Below are 20,643 nucleotides of genomic sequence, written 5' to 3'. Positions count from 1 at the left end.
TGATTAACTGGACTAAATTGGCAAACTCATTCAGTAACAAAGACACATCATACGGAAAATGGAAACACTAATGGTGTAGGGAGTGCACATGCTTAGAAGAGTACTCCCTCCTCCATTCGCTTTTCTGTTTCTCATACCTGCTATGCTTGTAACAGAATGAGACCTCCAATTTAGTGCCAAATAGCAGGTGGGTTTGCACAACCCAAACTCACTTTACCTGCAGGACCGTTATAACTTGCTGCATCAACTACTCCCTTAATACTCATTTTTTATATGAATAATTGTAGTTACTTACTCTATATCCAACACCATAGAAGGATTAGACAATTCTTTGTCCTGCTCACTGTCATAAAATAGGATCTTCTTGCTGCTCACAACTACATACTGTAAAACAGAAGAAAAGATATACTTGCTTCAGAGCAAACTAAACTAACAGAGACAAGTCTTGAACTGTTTTTTGTTAAAACTTTGTGAAATGATTTCTTTTTAAATTCAGATACCGAAACCAAAAAATTTCTGTACCGTCCCTCTATTAGGACTCATCACATGAACAGTTATATCACACAACAGCTTGCATTTATAGAGCAGCTTTAAGTGTAGAAAAATGTTTCAAAGTTGCTTCACAGAGGCATCAACAGACAAAAATGGACGCCGAACTATATTAGGAGGGTGGCTTGGTCAAAGAAGTGTGTTTTAAGGAGGAGTGGGGCAGACAGGTTTGGGTGTAGAATTCCAGAGCATAGAGCCTAAACATCTGAAGGCCCGGCCACCAATGGTGGAGCGATCGGAAGGGGGAAACATAGGAAGAGGAGTAGGCCATTCAACCCCTCGAGCCTGTTCACCCATTCTACGAAATCATGGCTGACCTGTACCTCAACTCCATTGATCCACCATTGCTCCATATTCCTTACTATCATTACCTAACAAAACTCTATCAATCTCTATCCTGAACATTTCAATCCATCCAGTATTCACAGGCTTTTGGGTGAAGAGAGAAGGATGTACAAGAGGCCAGAGTCAGAGCAACACAGAGTTCTGGTTAGTGTCGGAGGGGATTACAGAGATAGGGATGGGAATGGCCATGAAGGGATTTAAACATGAGAATGAGAAATTTAAATTTAAGGCTTTGGGGGTCTCGAAGTCAATGTAGGTCAGCAAGGACAGTAGTGATGGGTGAGCAGGACTCCATGCAGGATAGGATATCGGCAGCAGAATTTTGGATGAGCTGAAGTTTATAGAGCATGGAAGATGGGAAGCCAGCCAGCAGAGCATTGAAATATAGTATGGAGCTGACAGAGGCAAGGATAAGAGTTTCAACAGCAGTTTGGCTCAGGCACGGGCAGAAGGTGAACGATATTACAGAGGTGGAAGTAGGCAGTCTCTGCGATGGGGAGGATATGGGGTCAGAAGCTCAGCTCGAGATCAAAGAGAGTGTAGAGGCTGTGAACAGTTTGATTCAACCCAAGGTAATGGGCAGGGGAGGGGAATGAAATTGATGGCAAATGTATGGAGTTTATAGTGGGAAATGGAGATGACAACTTTAGTCTTTCCAACATTTAACTGGGGTAAATTACAACTCATCCAAGACTGGATGTGGCACAGAAGCAGTTGGAGGAGTCGAGAAAGGGGATAGCAACCATGTGGAAGCTGACCCTGTGAAGGAATAAGCCTTAGAACCGATTCAGAAAAAGACACCATCTTATGAAAGACTTCTAGCCTTATTAAAACATGACCAACTGGGTTTGGAAATTTAGAAACCGAACGATGAAATAGCTATGAAAGCATTCTGGCTATTGAGGCAAGACAGTTGTTGACCCTGAATAAATAACCTTATTGAATCAGAAGGTGAAGGGCTCCGACAGGCTGACCTTTCGGGAAAAAAAACAATGGTTCACCCTGGATAAGGTGCTCTAATTTACACTTCGTAAAGCACATAAGATAAGGAATGTCTGCCCTCGTAAAAATGACAAAGTAAGGAACACCTGCCGCCACACCATTTTTATATGGTAAACTTAGAACACCTAGAGATGAGACAAGGTTCTGGCTGAGGTGGCAGTAAGAGATGCAGAGGTCAGCAGAAAAATGACTAGAAGTAATTAGCTTGCATCAGCAGAAAACCTTAAGGGAAATACTACTGGAAAAGGGTATAAATATTGAACTCTCAAATGGGATAACAGATTAGCTTTAATTGGGCAAAGCGATTCTCGGCTTCAGAGGCGGCTCTGTAGTCTACCACTCTTTGTACCTCGGGGATCAAAGGTATTTGATATTGATGGATATATCCTGTATAGAGAACTTTAAGAACTGTAATACTGTAGCGAAGTTAAGATTTAAAAGTAAGATTCTCTGTTAATAATAGCATTTTTTCTCATTTTAGAACAGTTAATGGGGCTAGGACTAGTAAATATCCCTTTAACCCCATGTCTTCAGATGATGTTGCCAAGGGGCAGCATGTAAATCAGGAAGAGAAAGGGGCCAAGGATATATCCTTAGGGGACTCCAGAAGCAATGGTGTGGGGATGGAAAGAGAAGTGATTTCTGGAGATGCTTTGGCTACGATCAGGTAGGTAAGATTGGAACTAAGCAAGGGCCGGCTGTGTCAAAGGCTGCAAAAAAAGCAGAGGACGAGGAGGAAAAATGCACTACGATCACAGACGATGTCACTTGTGACTTTGGAATAGTGCTGTTTCAGTGCTGTGGCGGGGCAGAAACCTGAGATTGGAGAGATTCAAACCTGGGAGTGCTGTAAAAATGGGCACAGATTTGGGAGGTGACAACACATTCAAGGGCTTTGAAGAGGAAAGGAAGGTTGGAAATAGGATGACAGTTTGCAAAGACACAGAGGTCTAGGGTGGTTTTTCTGAGGATGGTGCGAGGGCAGCGGTTTTGAAAGGGAGAGGGTCAGTACCCGAGGAGAGGCAACCATTTACAATGTCAGCTAGTATGGGGGCGAAGAAGGGAACGTGAGTGGTCAGCAGTTTAAGTAGTATCAGTCAGTCAATAGTGGGAATGGGGTCAAGGGAGCAGGAATGGGTTTTATGGACGAGACGAGCTCAGAGTGGGCATGAGGGGAGATAGGAGAGAAACTGGAGAAGGACACGGGATCAAGGCTAGGGAGGGGAGGAAGAGGTTTGATAGTGGATAAGGTGAAGAAGGGAAGCAGCAGAGGCAGCTGAACAAATGGCCTCAACCTTAATGACAAAGAAGTCCATGAGCTCCTTGCACTTGTTGGGGGTGAGGGTGGAGGGGGAAGGAGAGCAGTTTAAGGAGATGGCTGATGGTGAAGAAACAAACTCGGGGATGATCTTTGCTCTCCAGCATTATACTGGAGTAGTGAGCAGTTTTGGCATTGGACATTGAGGCCTGGTAACACTTGATGTGGTCCAGCCAGATTTGGTGATTGATGGCTAAACCAGTTGTGCATTGGATACGTTCAAGTCCACGCCACTTGGACTTGAGGGACTGAAGATGGGGATGAGTAGCAACCCTAGTTAAATCTTTAATATGCGCTACAGAAATTCTACAAACCAAAATGACTAAAATCTGTATTTACAAAAAAAACTTTATCCAAAGATTTTTCCGCATAGGTAATTATACAGAAATTTTGATTTTGATGTCTACAAATCAACCAAATCTTGTTAACAGAATTTAGCAGGCGATTACAGAGATCATTCATCAAAACATCCAAAGCCATGTGCAGTTATATCATTCTCCCATTCTGCTAACCACCTTTGACTGTGAGCCATAAAAGACAGATATAACTGGCTGTCCCACTGCACACATCACCAAAACCTACAGAGATCTACCAGTATATATCCCAAAGCTAAGTTTCAAACAACATACTTTAATCGAGCTGATGATTGCTAATCCAGATAATCATTAAAGGGGAATTTCTTTGGAAGGAACAAACATACCTGTTTTCGCCATAGGTATTTCTTTGTGTTGTTCCTCATCGGCAAGGAAAGCCAACCTTCCAATCTGGATTCTAAAAAATGGAAATGCAATTTAAAAAAACACAATGGCAGTTGACCAAAAATTCTTGCATCCAGGAAACAAAGCATCTGCACTTTGTTCCCTGGCAGTCCTGACAACCGGTACCATATTTTGTAAGTTTTCTGAATATAAAAATCTAAGCTAACTATTCATTTTTTACTTTATGGTTCACAGCTATCAGGTTATTGCGAACCATACAGGCTTGAAAACTGCTGCCAGACGAGAAGCACATCTTCATACTTCAGTGGAGCATCAATTTGTGCGTCAGTCTTAAACTGAAGAAATTCAGAAACCAAACCTGCAGAACACTCCATTTTAATTTCAATCCTCATTTTAAACTAAGCTGGTGAGCCTCCTCACCATTTATTACTACAAAACTCTTATGCACTCAAAGAAAGTGCCACATAAATACCCAAAACTTACTAAAGATAAAATAATTAAAATTTGACAAGTTCTTAAATTGCAACTTGTCCAAATAACTGGATCCTTTTAATATTAACTACTCTAAACAAGATAAAACAAGCTTGAACCTAGAATTTGCATTGCAAGCCAGAACAAAAGCCACATAATCAACACTCGAGGGGTTAGGGAGATCAGCCTTGCCAAGAATTTAATTAAAAGTTAACAAGGTTACACTTCAGCACTTTCACTGGCTCTTTGGATGAATGTATTGATTAAAATTAAGTTCCTACAAGTAGGTCAATGCCATTAAAAAAGGTTAAGAGATAGCTTTTTATAAAAGGTAAAATGGAGCTTTTGCAACACTTTTTTAAACGCCATTTTCTTCATTCTTTGCTTCTGTATCCTCCTGCATGCAGTTATATTCTCCTTCAAACAACATTTTGGCATCTCAATCTTTGCATTTATCAAGACTGTTAAGCAAACTCTAATAACTGAGTTTAAAAAAAGCAAATGGTACTCAGTTGCATGCAGTACGTCACCTGCAGAATCAGGTTCAGGTTCAAGTTCAGGATCAGGTTCAGGCTCAGAGTCAGGGTCAGACTGTGTGCGAACAAAGGACTCTGTGTCTTCGTCTGAGTCAGACTCAGAATCAGAATCAAGGAGGTGAGAATAAGAGGGCTTAGTGGCAATGGTGACAGAGGTGGAAGAGCGCTTGTAGCTAAAAGACATGGACTCCGTAGTGTGGGACTGAGTGATACGAACTGAGAAAACCAAGGCAACAGACAAGTAGAAAAGTAAAGATGTTTATTTTTCATAGCTTAAGTTAGTGTAGAAAGGATTAGAAAATGAAAAACTAAACTAAACAGAAATAATCGGGTAGAAGAGGAGCAAAACGAAGTTAACTGTACACGATTTTTTTTTAAGCTTGTAGAAGGTGTTTTTGTAGCTGGATGAAACACAGCTATATTTCAAACTACAACAACACATAGGGACATAAGAATTAGGAGCAGGAATCAGCCATAGGGTCCTTCGAGCCTGCTCCGCCATTCAATAAGATCATGGCTGATCTTCTACCTCAACTCCATCTTCCTGCAATATTCCGATGTCCCTTGATTCCCTTAATATTCAAAAATCTATCGATCTCTGTCTTGAATATACTCAACGACTGAGCCTCCACAGCCCTCTGGGGTAGAGAATTCCAAAGATTCACCACCCTCTGAGTGAAGAAATTTCTCCTCATCTCAGTCCTAAATGGCCGACCCCTTATCCTGAGACTGTGACCCCTGGTTCTAGACTCCCCAGCCAGGGGAAACATCCTCCCTGCATCTACCCTGTCAAGCCCTGTAAGAATTTTATGTTTCAATGAGATCACCTCTCATTATCCTAAATTCTAAGGAATGTAGGCCTAGTCTACTCAATCTCTCGACATAGGACAATCCCCCCATCCCAGGAACCAGTCTGCTGAACCTACATTGCACTCCCTCTATGGCAAGTATATTCTTCCTTAGATAAGGAGACCAAAACTGTACACAATACTCCAGGTGTGGTCTCACCAGGGCCCTATATAATTGCAGTAAGACATCTTTACTCTTATACTCAAATCCTCTTGTAATAAAGGCCAACATACCATTTGCTTTCCTAATTGCTTGCTGTACCTACACGTTAGCTTTCAGTGATTTGTGTACAAGGACACCCAGGTCCCTCTGAACACCAACATTTCCCAATCTCTCACCATTTAAAAAATATTCTGCTTTTCTATTTTTCCTACCAAAGTGGATAACTTCACATTTCTCCACATTATATTCCATTTGCCATGTTCTTGCCCACTCACTTAGCCTGTCTATATCCCCTTGAAGCCTCTTTGCATCCTCCTCACAACTTACATTCCCACCCAGCTTTGTATCGTCAGCAAACTTGGATACATTACACTCAGTCCCCTCATCCAAATCATTGATGTAGATTGTGAATAGCTGAGGCCCAAGCACTGATCCTTGCGGTACCCCACTAGTTACAGCCTGCCAACCCGAAAATGATCCGTTTATTCCCACTCTCTGTTTTCTGTGTGTTAACCAATCCTCAATCCATGCTAATATATTGCCCCCAATCCCATGAGAACTAATTTTCTGTAAAAACCTCTTGTGTGGCACCTTATCGAATGCTTTCTGAAAATCCAAATACACTACATCCAGTGGATCCCCTTCATCTACCCTACTAATTACATCCTCAAAAAACTAATAAATTTGTTAAACATGATTTCCCTTTCATAAAACCATGTTGACTCTGCCCAATCATATTATGATTTTCTAAGTGCCCTGTCACCACATCCCTAAAAATAGATTCTAGCATTTTCCCTATTACTGATGTTAGGCTAACTGGTCTATAGTTCCCCGTTTTCTCTCTCCCTCCTTTCTTGGAACAGTTCTAGAATCTAGGGAATTCTGGAAGATCAAACCAATGCATCCACTACCTCTGTAGCCACCTCTTTTAAACCCTAGGATGCAGGCCATGGGGATTTTTCGGCTTTCAGTCCAATTAATTTCTCCAGTACTATTTCTTTACTAATACTAATTTCTTAAAATTCCTCATTCTCACTAGACCCTTGGTTCCCCAATATTTCCAGAATGTTTTTTGTGTCTTCTTCCGTGAAGACAGATACAAAATATTTGTTTAATGTCTCTGCCAATTCCTTACTCCCCATTATAATTTCTCCTGTCTGCTTGTAAGGGACCCACGTTTACTTTTGCTAATCTCTTCCTTTTCCCATACTTATAGAAGCTTTTACAATCGGTTTTTATGTCTCTTGCTAGTTTACTCTCAAAAGATAAAGCAAAACTCTGGAATAGTTCACCCATCCCCAGAGTTACACTATTTAATCCAGGCCTGCTGCTCTGAATATTGAACATATCCAATCCCTGAAACCCGGTATCACAGGAACTATTGAGTCCCAGTCTATTCCAAGCAAAATTGCCACTCGGAGACAATACATACCATCAACTAAGCAGCTATTTGTTTTTTTAACAAAATACTGTGCTTATGGATTTTTATTCTCAATTGATTTTTTTACTAATAGCATCAACACATTGGTAGCGTAGACAACTTATGGAGAGATTAATACTATCTTGGCAGTTAAAGCAAGGAAGGGATGAATGGACAGGCGAGTTGGATCAAAGGTCTTCTCCTGCCTTAGTAATTACCATACTTTGAAACAGCCAGTCACCTATCCCCATAATACCTAGTCCTATACCCAACCAGATAGTTATTCTTTACCTTTGGAAGACAATTAATTGACACATCAAATGTGTTTTTTTTTTAAGGAGTCTGTTCTGCATATCCACTATTTTATAGCAAAGAAAAATGCCTAACACATCTTTCTTCAATCTCATTCACTTTGAACCTATGCCCTCTAGTTTTGCACTCTCACTCAAAGACAAATTAGCCAGTTCACATCAACATTATCTGTACCGCTCAGCATTTCGTGCCTTCCGCATCATTTGAACCTATTTTTCTCCAGTGAAAAGCGCTCAGTTCTATAAGCCCTACTGCATAACTTAGAGCCCCAACTCCGAGTATCATTCTTATTGCTCTTCTTTGAATCCTCCCCAGTGCATCAAGGTCCTGACTTCGACACTATTAGCAAGTTAGGATCCAAGCAAGGTTTAATCAAATATTATAAGGTAGAAAAACAGAAACTCAAAAATACCACTGATCTCTTGGATTCAAAACAATGTTAGAAGAGTAACCAGAAACTGATTAGAAAAGTGTAAAATATCCAAAATACATTAAACATGTGTCAATCTTTCTTGACTATAATTTTCTTCCCAAAGGCCACATACTTCATATACATAGCCGAATAACGGGAATTATGCAAAATTAACATTCACCAAGACATTGGTTATATTTTAATGGAACAATTATTCAAACTATGAACAGTAATTATTTTAAGTACCCAAAAACAATAAGTCTTTTTACTTTGAGAAAAACATACATACCAGGAAATCCATCATCTGCTTCTGCATCACCAGGCCCACTGCCAATACTAGTCGTGTCTAGTCCCACGTGTATTAATTGCAGCTGAGAACGAAGTTGTTCAATATCGCTGTCTTTGCTGTCTAGTGCCATCTGCAGCTCAATTCGCACCTGGCTTTCATCTGCAATTTGCTGTTGGGAGATTAATGTTGTGTAGGTGAATTCTACCCATTGATACATTAGGGTGGTGGGGGTCGGGAACTCAGTGCCTGAAAGGGTGGTAGAGGCAGAAACCCTCATCACATTTAAAAAATACTTGGATATACACTTGAAGTGCTGTAACCTACAGGGCTCCGGACCAAGAGCTGGACAGTGGGATTAGGCTGGAGAGCTCTTTTGTGGCCAGTACAGACATGATGAGCCGAATGGCTTCTTCTGTGCCATACATTTCTGATTCTACGATTCTATACCAGCTAATCCTTAAAAAACGCAAGTACAACTGTAGAGTTATAAAAATATAATCAAATATCCATTTCAATATTAATGAAACTTTCCATTTCCCCAGATCATTTTTATTTACTTTTTAATTTCTAAGAATGCCTTCAGCCCTCAATTTTGCAGATCTTACCAGTTTCATGGAGAAAAAAGAGTTGCATGCTTCAAACTCTCATCTCATACCATAAACTGCCAAAGAAATAAGGTCAGCTTGCACACTAATGAAATTCTAGCCTTGTATGGTAGTAGAATGGGCACAGAACCATAGAACTGCTCAGCACAGGAAGTCGCCATTCAGCCCAATGTATCTGTGCTGGATCTTAGCTGGAGCAATCCAAATCTAATCCCAATGCCCTTAACTCTCTCCCCAGGGCCCTGTATGTACCTCTGCTTCAATTATTTATCCAATATGCATAGAATTATAACATGGAAAGAAGCCATTCGGCTCAACAGGTGCAGGTTAGTGTTAATCCTTCACATGAATAGTAGCCCTAATCCCGTGTGCCATATCCCTTTATTCCATCCTCTTCAACACCTATTCTTAAATGTTGATATGGCCACTGCTTCAATCATTAAAGTCCACTTATCCTTATCCACTGGTGCTGCTTTTAAGTTGTGAGCCTGAACCCCCAATCCCTCTGCTCTTCCACACCGTCCATCTTTCCCCCCATAAATATATATATTTTTTAAAGTACAATCTCACATTGAATTGCATCTGCCTCTTGATTTCCCATTTCATCATCGTATCAATATCCCCCTGCAGCTTAATTTGGTCCTCAGATTTATTTGCTATTCCTCCTATTTTAGTACGGTTTACAAATTTGGATCCCATGCTCTCCAGCTCTATATCCCAATCATTGATATAGACAGTGAACAGAAAACGTTCCCGAACAGAACTCTGTGGGACACTGCTACCCACCACTTCCAGCCACCGAGAGCAACTGCCCTTATCTCCCACTCGGAGTCCTTCCTTTTACAACAACTTGCATTTATATAGCACCTTTAATGCAGAAAAAATGTCCTAAGGCGCTTCACAGAGTCTAAAGAAAAATATGGACACCAAGCTCCCCAATATCCTATTTTGTAAACACTCAAGCAAAGTACAGGAAACTTTCTGGTATCCGGCACGGACGGGACCGACGTGGTGCCGGTTCATCAACAATTCCGGAAAACCGAACGCTATCGTAAAACATACGGAGCTCAGAGCTCCGTATAAAGCAACAAACCCTGCAACAGCTTCAAAACAATTGGCACAAGTTGCAAGCGTCTCTGTAGCTTAGCAACAGCTTCAGCTACACCCTTGCACAGCAACAAATGGAGTAAAAAAAAGTAACAAAGTAAAAAAAGTTACCTGAACCGACTCCTGAATTTTGCCAGTGGATAGAGCATTCCAGTTATTATGGGGCCGGTTAATCGAAAGTTTCCTGGACTTGTTAAGTACCCTTTCAATTTCCACTTATCCTCCGGGGCCCACCTCATATTGAACAATTTTCTTTTCACCAATAATATTTATAGAATACTTCACTATTCTTAATATTTGAAATTTTCTCCTCATTCTCCCTTCTTGTTTTCCTAAATTCTTTCCTTATTTTTTCATATTCTCTCATTTTTTATTGTACTATAGGCTGCAAATGCCCTTTTCTTCCATTTTAATTCATTTCTAAGCTCTATTTATCCACACAATTCTGAAACTTGGAAGTCGTGTTTTTAAAAAAAAAAAATGCTGTATATTTAATCTGCAATTTGAAATCTCCTTTTAAAAAGTAACCAATTGTTAATCTCCAGTCCTGTGTGCCAATTTCTCTTTCCACCTCACCTCACCCCGCTCACCTTTCTAAATTCTGCCCTATTCCAATCCTTTGTTTTTGTACTGTTGTTTTCAGTTTACATCAGGAGATTAAATCTTATGTTATGGTAAATACTCTCACGGTGGTCATCCACATTTAATTCATCTACTTAGTTACTCGTAACTAGATCCAGCAATGCCTAAATGTAGACGTATGAACATATAGCTAGAGGAAGGATTCCTGCACACATTCCCTTTTCTCCGTTTAATCCCGCTGTCCAAACATGAGTAATTAAAATCTCCTAGAACAATAATTTTATTAATCCTACTCATCTCCCTGATCTGTCTACAGATCTCCTCTTCTACTTTGCTTCCAGAATTAAGGGTCAATAGTACAACCCCACAAACATAACAATCCATGTTTTAATCTTTGATCTGTAACTATACTGACTCAGTCCGAAACTCTGTGTACACCAATCCTCTCTACAGCATGTATTTCCCTCCTTCACCAACATTCCCACTCCTCCTTCACCTATTCGGTCCCTCCTAAAAATATTATAGCAGCTCATTCCTTTATCCCAGTCTTTAACTTGCTTAGAACGAGTCAATTTGATATTACTTTTATGCCTTCTGCATGCGAGACCTTTTCTAAATTCTAGTGCATGGCTGGAGCAGTAATTTGAAGATTACCATCCTCAAAGTCCTGCCCCCAAACCGGCATCCCAATCTCCTAAAGTACTTTTTTAGGACTTCAGTCCTTTCCTTTACTGCATCACTGCCTCCCGCGTGAAGCAAAAAGATTGGCTGTTCTCCCTCCTCTTACATAATCTTTTCTAATCTTTCCAAAATGTCCCTTACCCTAGTGCATTGGAGGCAATAAAGCATCTGTGACTCTCAATCTGGATTGCAAAAGATAAGTGTCCACCTATCTAACTACTGAGTCTATTATTACTGCATTCCTAACTGAATCGATAATTCTCACCCCGCCCCCGACCTTCCGCAAGCCATCACATTTTTTTTGGTGCTATTACAATCTATTTGATGGTCCTGCCCAGGTCCTCAGCCTCCTCACAGGAAGCCAGTGTTTCAAAGATGTTGGGAGAGGCCAATTTGCTCTTGAAGTTCCTGCTCGAGGCTGTTACTCCTCGCTTTTCCTGACTTGTGGATAGTCACCACTCCTTCTTCTACCACTGCCAGGTCCCCATCTCTCAGCGGGTTGACTACCCTCAAGCTCTTCCTCCAGAAACCTCTCTCACTCCCCCCTCCACCCCTGATATGTCTGACTGTGTCCAACTCCAGCTCAAGTTCAGAGATCTTGACTTCAAGTAATCTCACTTCTAGCACACTTATTTGCTCGAGTTAACATCTGCTACTCAAAACTTTCATATCCTGCAGGAACTATGCTTCACTGTTCCTTCCTGAGCTGCCATTCTCAGTATAAATGTTAGTTAACTTAGTTAAGTTTATATTCTTAGCGACTTAAATTTCAATGAATCCACTGTGCTCCTCCTTCCCCCTCAGTCCTACTCTAGCCGAGTTCCTGTTATGCAAGTACTGTTTTCACTCAGTATACAAATTGTTTTTCGATTTTATAATCATCATTTCAACAAAAAACCTAAAAGTATTGGCAGTGAACACAACTACATTGAAAGAACATTAAACACACACAATTATGCCAACTAAATTAGTGAATTATTTTTCTAAAACGCACATCCATTTCAGAAATGCTTTAGGGATTTGAAAATTACAATTTGATGAAAGCTACAAGAGCACACTGGGAAAGCTAGCTCTTCAATGTTATTTTTTAAATCTTCAAATCCGTTAAAAGAAAATAACAAATCAGGACAGATATAGAGCAAACTGTCCCCATTTAAAGGTTTAAAATTCCTACTAGCCTGGCCTAGTCCATTTTTCCATATTTTGGACTGTACCTGTAGAATTAAGTCCAATGAGTGGAATTTTGCACTACTGACATTATTATTATAAGTCATTATGACTAAATCAACAGTATCAGGAATCCAAGTACTGCGACAGAACAATATGGACAGAACCTGTACATTTCACCTCAAGACAAACATTTTGAACAATTGGGTTCTTGAGTAGCAAAAAATTCTCTCTTTGCCTGTATGGCAAACTTCATGCATCATCTTACCGCTTGCATTTCATTGAGCTCTCTCTGGTATTTGATCATCATTTGTGTTAACTTTTCCCGCTCTGACCTTAGCTCCAATTGTAGTTTTCGATTTTCTTTTTCTTTTTTACGAACGTCAGTGTCGGTTCCACGTCTGCCATGGTCCCTCTTCATGTCCTTACGATTCATAATCTCAGCTAGTTTATTGACTGCCTAAATGATAAAACAGAATAATTTTGATATTTCCATTCTTCAACAATGAATGATTTGCCCCACTGTGGACTCCACCCAGTGTACAGCTTTCAGAAGATCCTGGAAGAATTTCTCCCCGTGGCCCAGTTATTGAATAAAATTCCTAAATATTTAACCAACGTTGTAACCTACATTATTCAACTTTATCTAATGACATTGTTTAGCAGGACATTTACATGATCAGAAAAGGAACCACGGTGTTCTATACTTCTTACGATTGACTCAGTCATTAGCTTTATAATCTTCAATTCCGGTCCAAATCAGATATTTATTTAGTTATTTTTTGAAACACACAACAATACTTATGTTCAAATAAGTATTTAATACAAAATAAGACCTGTACATACCCCTATAGGGCAAGAGCTCTACTTGTGGAATTAAACAACCTTGGTCAACAAAAGAGGTGACAGATCGTATAAAACTAAAAGAAAAGGCTTATGCAAATGCTAAGAATAGTCGAGATTTAGTGGACTGAGAGATATATAAAGAACAGCAAAGGGATACAAAGAAAGTAGTATGAGCTGCAAAAAGGGAATACAAGAAAAAACTTGAGGGATATCAAAGACAACACAAAGTTTTTACAAGTATATTAAGAGAACAAGGGTGGCTAAGGGTAATGTGGGCAGCTTAAAGACAGATGCAGGCGATATTGTAATTGAAAATAAGGAAATGGCAGACTTGCTAAATAATTATTTTGCATCGGTCTTCACAGTACAGGAAGAGGATAAAGTACCAGAGAACTAGGAAAGTTAAAAATAAATCAAGGGTCAGAATTTTACTAGATTTAATACAAGTAAAAAAATGGTAATGGAGAAAATAGTGAAATTAAAGATAGGCAAATCTCCAGGATCTGATGGTTTCCACCCCAGGGAGTTAAAAGAAGGTGGTGAGGAAATTGTAGATGCTTTTGTCATCATCTTCCAAAACTCTCTGATTTGGGAATTGTCCTCTTGGATTGGAAAATTACCAATATCACTCCATTATTTAAGAAGAGTAGGAGAGAAAAAACAGGAAATTATAGACCCATTAGTCTACCGTTTGTTGTGGGGAAGTTACTAGAATCTGTTATTGGGACAGAGTGACTAAGCAGCTGGACAAATATGAACTGATTAGAGAGCCAGCATGGATTTGTAAAGTGCAAGTCATGTCTAACTAACCTAGTTGAATTTTTTAAGGAGGTCACTAATGTGGTAAATAAAGGAGTGTCTATTGATGTCATTTATATGGGCTTCCACACTAGAGACAGGAAAAATGGAAGCGCGTGGAAATGGAGGCAACCTTTAGACATGGATAGGGAATTGGTTTGGAGATGGGAGGCAGAAAGTAGAGATAATGGGTACGTACTCCAAGTGGCAGCCTGTGACTGGTGGCGTCCTCCAGGGATCTGTACTGGGGCCTCAGCTTTTCACGAGATTTATCAATGACTTTGATGAAGGAATAGAGAGCCATATATCCAAGTTTGCTGATGACATTAAGCTGGGTGGTACAGTAAGTAGTGTAGATGGGAGCAGAAAGTTGCAAAGGGACATTGATAGATTAAGTAAGTGGGCAAAACTGTGACAGATAAAGTTCAACTTGGGGAGGTCATCCACTTTGGACCCAAGAAAGATAGATCAGAGTATTTTCTAAATGGCGAAGAGCTCAGAACTGTGGAGGAGCAGAGATATTTAGGGGTCCATGTACAGAAATCAGCAAAAACTTAGTTGACAGGTACAAAAAATAATTTAAAAGGCGAATGAAATGTTAAGCCTTCATCTCAAGAGGGCTGGAATACAAAAGGTTGAGCTCTGGTTAGACCGTATCTAGAGAACTGCATTGAGCTCTGGACACCGCACCGCAGGAAGGAGATATTGGTCTTGGAGGGGGTGCAACGCAGATTCACCAGAGCGACACCGGGGCTAATCGGGCTAAATTATGAGGACAGGTTGCATAGACTAGGCTTGTATTCCCTCCAGTATAGTAGACTACGGCCTAGAAATTCGGTGGCACCCCGTTTTGGGGCGCCAGTCTCGCCAGGGCGCCGGAAGTACCGCCCCGGAAGGAGTCGCGAGCGCCCGCCGGAAATTCAGTTTGAGCGCCCCAAACGGAAGCGCGGCGCTACTCGAGGCGCCCCGCATCCGTCTTGGGGTGCTGCAACTGAAAATTGCAGCGCAATGTGCCGCAGCGCCACACGCTGCGGCACTGCAGCCCTTCCTCCCCTTCTTAAAGGGGAGGGGCCTGCTGCAGCGCGATCTGAGATCGCGAGTGCCGGCAAAAGAGCCCGGCACCGAGGAGTAGTGCCGGGCTCTTGGGAGACAGCCGGCACAACGCCGGGGGGGGGGGGGGGGGGGGCTCAGGAGGCCGGGGACGGCTGCGCGAAGAGGTGCTGGCAGGCAGCCAGCAAAAAAAATGGGCATCCCGCACCTCAGCGCCTCTACCGCCGCAGGTAGGCCCCCCTGAACCGGTCGCAGTTACAGCAGGGGGCGCTACCAAATTTGGCGATCGGGGCGGTAGCGGGGCGCTGCGCACACCGATGACGGCGCAGCGTTACCGGCTAATGCTGTCATTAGCGCCCCGCTAAATTTCGCGGGAGGCGTGGCCAGTGGCGCTAAACCCAATAAGTGCCCTCTTTGGGTGCTAACTGGTGGCGCAGCCCACCGAATTTCTAGGCCTAAAGGTGATGGGAGGTGGGTATAATTGAGGTGTTTTAAGATTATTAAAGGATATGATAGGGTACATCGAGTCAACAGCACAGAAACAGGCAACTGGTCGATGCCGGTGTTTATGCCTCCTCCCATCTCTCTTCATCTAATCCTATTAGCGTATCCTCTTTTTCCTTTCTCCTTCACGTGCTTATCTAGCTTCCCCTTAATTGCATCCATGTTATTTGCCTTAACTACTCTTTGTGGTAGCAAGTTCCACATTCTTACCACTCTTTGGGTAAAGAAATTATCCCGAATTCCATATTGTATTTATTAGTGACTATCTTATATTTATGACCTCTAACTCTGGATTCCCTACAAGTGTAAACATTTTCTCCACGATTACTCTATCAAACCCTTTCATATCTTAAAGACCTCCATCAGGTCACCCCTCAGCCTTCTCTTTTCTAGAGAAAAGAGCCCCCAGCCTGTTCAGCCTTTCCTGATAAGTAAATCCTCTCAGTTCTGGAATCACCTTTGTGAATCTTTTTGCACCTTCTCCAGTGCCTCTATATACTTTGATTTGTGAATGTGTACTCCAAGATCCCTTTTCTTCTCTACCTAATTTAGACTCATTATCCAAGCAGTATGTTACCTCTTTATTCTTCAGACCAAAATGCACCACCTCACACTTATCTATATTGAAATTCATTTGCCAATTACATTCTGTAAGTTTATTAATGTCCTCTTGTATTTTGTCTCATTCTTCCTTTACATTAACGACACCCCACAATTTGGTGTCGTCCGCAAATTTTGAAATTGTACTTCTGATTCGCTTTTGAAAACGGCGTGGACTACTTTTATTATATTTTCAGTTTCTAGATGTTTTTCAGTTACATCCTTGGGTAAAGATTCTATAATCTTTCCAACCACCGATGTTAAGTCAACTGGTCAATAGTTCCCTGGACATGGTCTATCTCCCTTTTTAAATATAAGAATCACATTAGCTTTCCGACAGTCGTCTGGCACTATTCCCTTTTCTAATGAATTTTTAGAAATATTCAATAGTGCCTCTGCTATCTCTTTCATCCGGATCAGGGGTTTTATCCTCTCAAGTTTTATTAGTTTATTAATTATCTCACCCCTTTCTATCTTAAATGCCTTTGTATCATTTTTGCTCTCTTCTTCTAGGAACAAAGGAACAGGAGGAGGCCACTGAGCCCCTCAAGCCTGTTCCGCCATTCAATGAGATCATGGCCGATCTGTGACCGAACTCCATATACCCGCTGTTGTCCCATATTCCTTAACACTTTTGGTTAACAAAAATCTATCAATCTCAGATTTAAAAATAACAATTGATCTTCTAATGTCATGCTCACCTTGTTAGTCTCCCTGGTAAATACTATTCAATATTTCTGCAATTCACTGTCATTACCTGTGAGTTTATCTTGTTCATCCCTCAGTGGCCCTATCCAATGTTCCCTTTAAGCTGCACGGCTGCGTGGCCGCACAACGCTCTGCAGCTCCCGCGCAGCCGGCTCACCAGCTTTTAAATAGGAAAAACCACACATGCTCGGTGGGGCCACGCACTCAAAACAAATTAAAGGGCACATTGGCCCAACCCCTATCCTGATTTTTCTTCTGTTATTTATGTGTCTATTATTTCTTTTTATATTCCTTGATAATTTAGTTTTGCAATTCCTCTCTGCTTTCCTAGTTTAAAAAAAAAACTTCTTTCCCAACCTCTTTGTATTCCCCTTTGTCATCCTCTCATTTATTGTCTAAGTACCTACCAAGTATGCCTTTTTTTTCAGTTTCAATTTTACCCTCATGTCTTTATTCACCCATGGTGTTTCATTATTGGCTAGTTTTTTTTTAAAAAAAGAAGAGGAATATATTTCTCCTGAACTCTATTGCTCACTGTTTTAAATATTTTCCACTGCTTTTCTATCTCTTTGCCCGTCAATTTTTTCCCAGTTTACCTTCCCTAGTTCCATTCTCCTCCTTGTTCCTATGAAAAATAAAGGCTGGTCAAAGATAACTTGACTGCACAATATACAGGGAAACCAGCAAGTTGCATGACAGAGCACAAAAGGTGTGGCTTTGCTGCTAAAATTCACCACAAGGCAAACTCATCTCAGCCGTGCAAAGGAAAGGACCCTTCTTCCAAGGAAGGATAAACAGAGGCAAGTTACTCTTTCCAACAAAAATAAGTGGGCCAAAGTACTTAAAAAGAAAGCAAGGCTCTTCCAAAAGCAGATGAGAATGTTCCTTGCGCACTTCCTAGTGGCTGGTTCAAGAGTGCCATGCAGAGTGCAATAAAGAGAAAAAAAATACAGGGTGGGCATGAATTAGAATTCCTGAGATTGAAGGTTGCAGCAGCAGTAATTTTTGACGGGTCCATATTAAGAAAAAAAACCTAGGGAAATGTTCAGATATCATGCCAGTGGACCACAGCAATAAGGCCAAATTAAGAATTCCCATGAATAGTGCCAACGGCCACACAATTTTATTGCCAGAAAAAGCCAGTGCCCAGTTAAAAATATTGTTTGAACAAAATTAAGTATGTGCTTCTTGGATGCACTACAGTGACATGCCAGGAATCCACTGTTGACAATTAAGATATGATTCCATTGTGTTACCTGTGTTTTGAGTGTCCTCTCATTCAACAGCTGTTTGTCAAATTGTATTTTTATACTGATTATATTCTCATCCTCTTCTTTCAGCTTGTGAACCTCTGAAACAAAACACAAAACCCTTTGAGATTCTAACATGCCGAGTTTGTGCACCAGGCCTTCACAGATTTATTTGGCACAAAATACCAAACTAAATCATGACAATTGATGCATAAGCAGACCAACAACGTATGAGATTTCAATTTGGCAGGTAGATTTTTAAATGGCTTCCCTGGAGGAGGTGCTACACATCTTATTAAATATTTTTGTGTAAAAATAGCTTGCAGCAACTTTCGATAATATATGCATTGCAACTTGAGAAATAAAACACTTCTACACTTCAAATTGAGATAGTGTGGCGGAGCCACTGAGTGACTCTGGGCAACTGTATATAATTCCCTCTAACGATGTTCTAACACCAGCCTAAGCCTGTACCATTGTGTTAGACATTACTGTGTTTTGTATATAGTGTTTGTATGTACGGGGCGTGGCCCCTTTAAGAGCACGGGAAAACGCGGGCAAACGCGATGACGTCACGTCGCAAACCACGTGACTGCCCAGGCAGTCCTCGTGGAATCTCCATCTTGTTAAGACCTGTTCTCGTGGTTCTCCTGTATCAATCTCAACAAACTGTTTGAACTCGTTTAGTCTTACATTAAAGACCTGTTTGATTGATCTCCTGAGTTGACCTCAGTTATTAGTTAGGAATGCGACGATTCCTACAATAGTATACTTCAACTGTACCTCAGGAAATGTTTTCCATGCAGTTTAAGAGGAGCGATGAACAGAATTCAGCAATTTTAAAACTATATACAGTTTTAACCTTTAATGTGATTTTTCAAGTAATATTTTAAAATTTCAAATTACAATTTATGACACACCAATTACTGGTCCATACATACTTTCAAAAATTGCTTGAAGAGATTGTCTAAGCTATGCATAAGCATTCTAAACTCGCCGCTTCATTGGCGCTCAGCTGCTTCCAGCTACACTGGAAAGAAATTGTAGTGCTACCTTCAGCCCAATTTCTTCCTGGCAAATGTAGGAGCAATAGTTGTGACCAGATACGACAATTGCATGAATGGTGTAATCAGATTTGCATGTAGCGTAGGAACGACAATTTGGGCGAGGTTTGATGTAAGTAGGAAGGGCAATAACTAGCAGATTTGCACACAAAGGATTAAAGTATAAGGCTTGATATTGTTGTCAGTAAAAGAAAAAAAAGGCTTGCATCAGTGGCATAGTGGTTAGCACTGTTGCCTCACAGCACCAGGGACCCGGGTTCAAATCCGGCCTCGGGTGACTGTCTGTGTGGAGTTTGCACATTCTCCCCGTGTTTGCGTGGGTTTCCTCCGGGTGCTCCGGTTTCCTCCCACAGTCCAAAAATGTGCGGGTTAGGTTGATTGGCTATGATAAATTGACCCTTAGTGTTAGGGGGATTAAATATGTGGGGTTACGAGGATAGGGTGGGATATGTGTTGGTGTAGGGGTTACAGGGAGCGGGTGGGATATCTGTCGGTGCAGGCTCGATGGGCCGAAATGGCCTCTATCTGCACTGTGGGGTTTCTGTGATTTCTGTGATATGGCGCCTTTCACAACCTCAGGACATACCAAAGCACTTTACAGCCAATGAAGTACTTTTGAAGAGTCGTTGCTGTTGTAATGTAAGAGATGCGGCAGCCAGGCCCCACAAACAGCAATGAGATAATGACCAGGTAATAGAAACATAGAAGATAGGAGCAGGAGTAGGCCATTCGGCTCCTCGAGCCTGCTCCGCCATTCAATGAGATCATGGCTGATCATCCAAATTCAGTACCCTGTCCCTGCTTTCTCCCCATATCCCTTGATCCCTTTAGCCTTAAGAAATATATCTAACTCCTTCTTGAATATATTTAATGAATTGGCCTCCACTGCCTTCTGTGGTAGAGAATTCCACAGGTTCACCACTCTCTGGGTGAAGAAATTCCTCATCTCAGTCCTAAATGGCTTACCCCTTATCCTTAGACTGTGACCCCTGGTTCTGGAATCCCCTGCCATCGGGAACATCCTTCCTGCATCTACATAAGAACATAAGAAATAGGAGCAGGAGTAGGCCAATCGGCCCCTTGAGCCTGCTCCGCCATTCAATAAGATCATGGCTGATCTGATCCTAACCGCCAATCTACTATCACAGAACCATCTCCTGAATCTAACAGAATTAGACACACGAAATAGGAGCTGGATCAGGCTACACGGCCCCTGAGCCCGCTCCGCTACCCACAGGGCCATGACCGATCCGAACCTAGACTCATGTCCAAATTCCTGCCTGCTCCCCATAACCCT

The 20,643-nt window shown here is 41.3% G+C and overlaps 1 protein-coding gene across 7 annotated transcripts in view; it reads right to left on the bottom strand.

Annotated features, from left to right (window-relative positions):
- rock2a (rho-associated, coiled-coil containing protein kinase 2a) overlaps positions 1-20,643 on the bottom strand; it is a 220,863-nt gene that overhangs the window by 22,241 nt on the left and 177,979 nt on the right. For 6 of the 7 annotated variants that reach the window (XM_085996310.1, XM_085996305.1, XM_085996304.1 and 3 more), the window contains exons 24-29: positions 18,289-18,383; positions 12,795-12,986; positions 8,385-8,553; positions 4,935-5,156; positions 3,915-3,985; positions 296-384 (exon numbers count right to left, since the gene is read on the bottom strand). In XM_085996310.1, coding sequence (XP_085852436.1) covers positions 296-384; positions 3,915-3,985; positions 4,935-5,156; positions 8,385-8,553; positions 12,795-12,986; positions 18,289-18,383 — 838 coding nt within the window. The remainder of the gene's footprint in view (positions 1-295; positions 385-3,914; positions 3,986-4,934; positions 5,157-8,384; positions 8,554-12,794; positions 12,987-18,288; positions 18,384-20,643) is intronic. The other variant, XM_085996308.1, reaches the window with a different exon arrangement.

Source organism: Somniosus microcephalus, chromosome 9, assembly GCF_052327205.1.
Source record: "Somniosus microcephalus isolate GS21.2 chromosome 9, FLI_Smic_1.0, whole genome shotgun sequence".
Lineage (NCBI taxonomy): Eukaryota > Metazoa > Chordata > Chondrichthyes > Squaliformes > Somniosidae > Somniosus > Somniosus microcephalus.
Note: the sequence above shows the minus strand (reverse complement) of the source record. Positions and strands in the feature narration are given on the sequence as shown.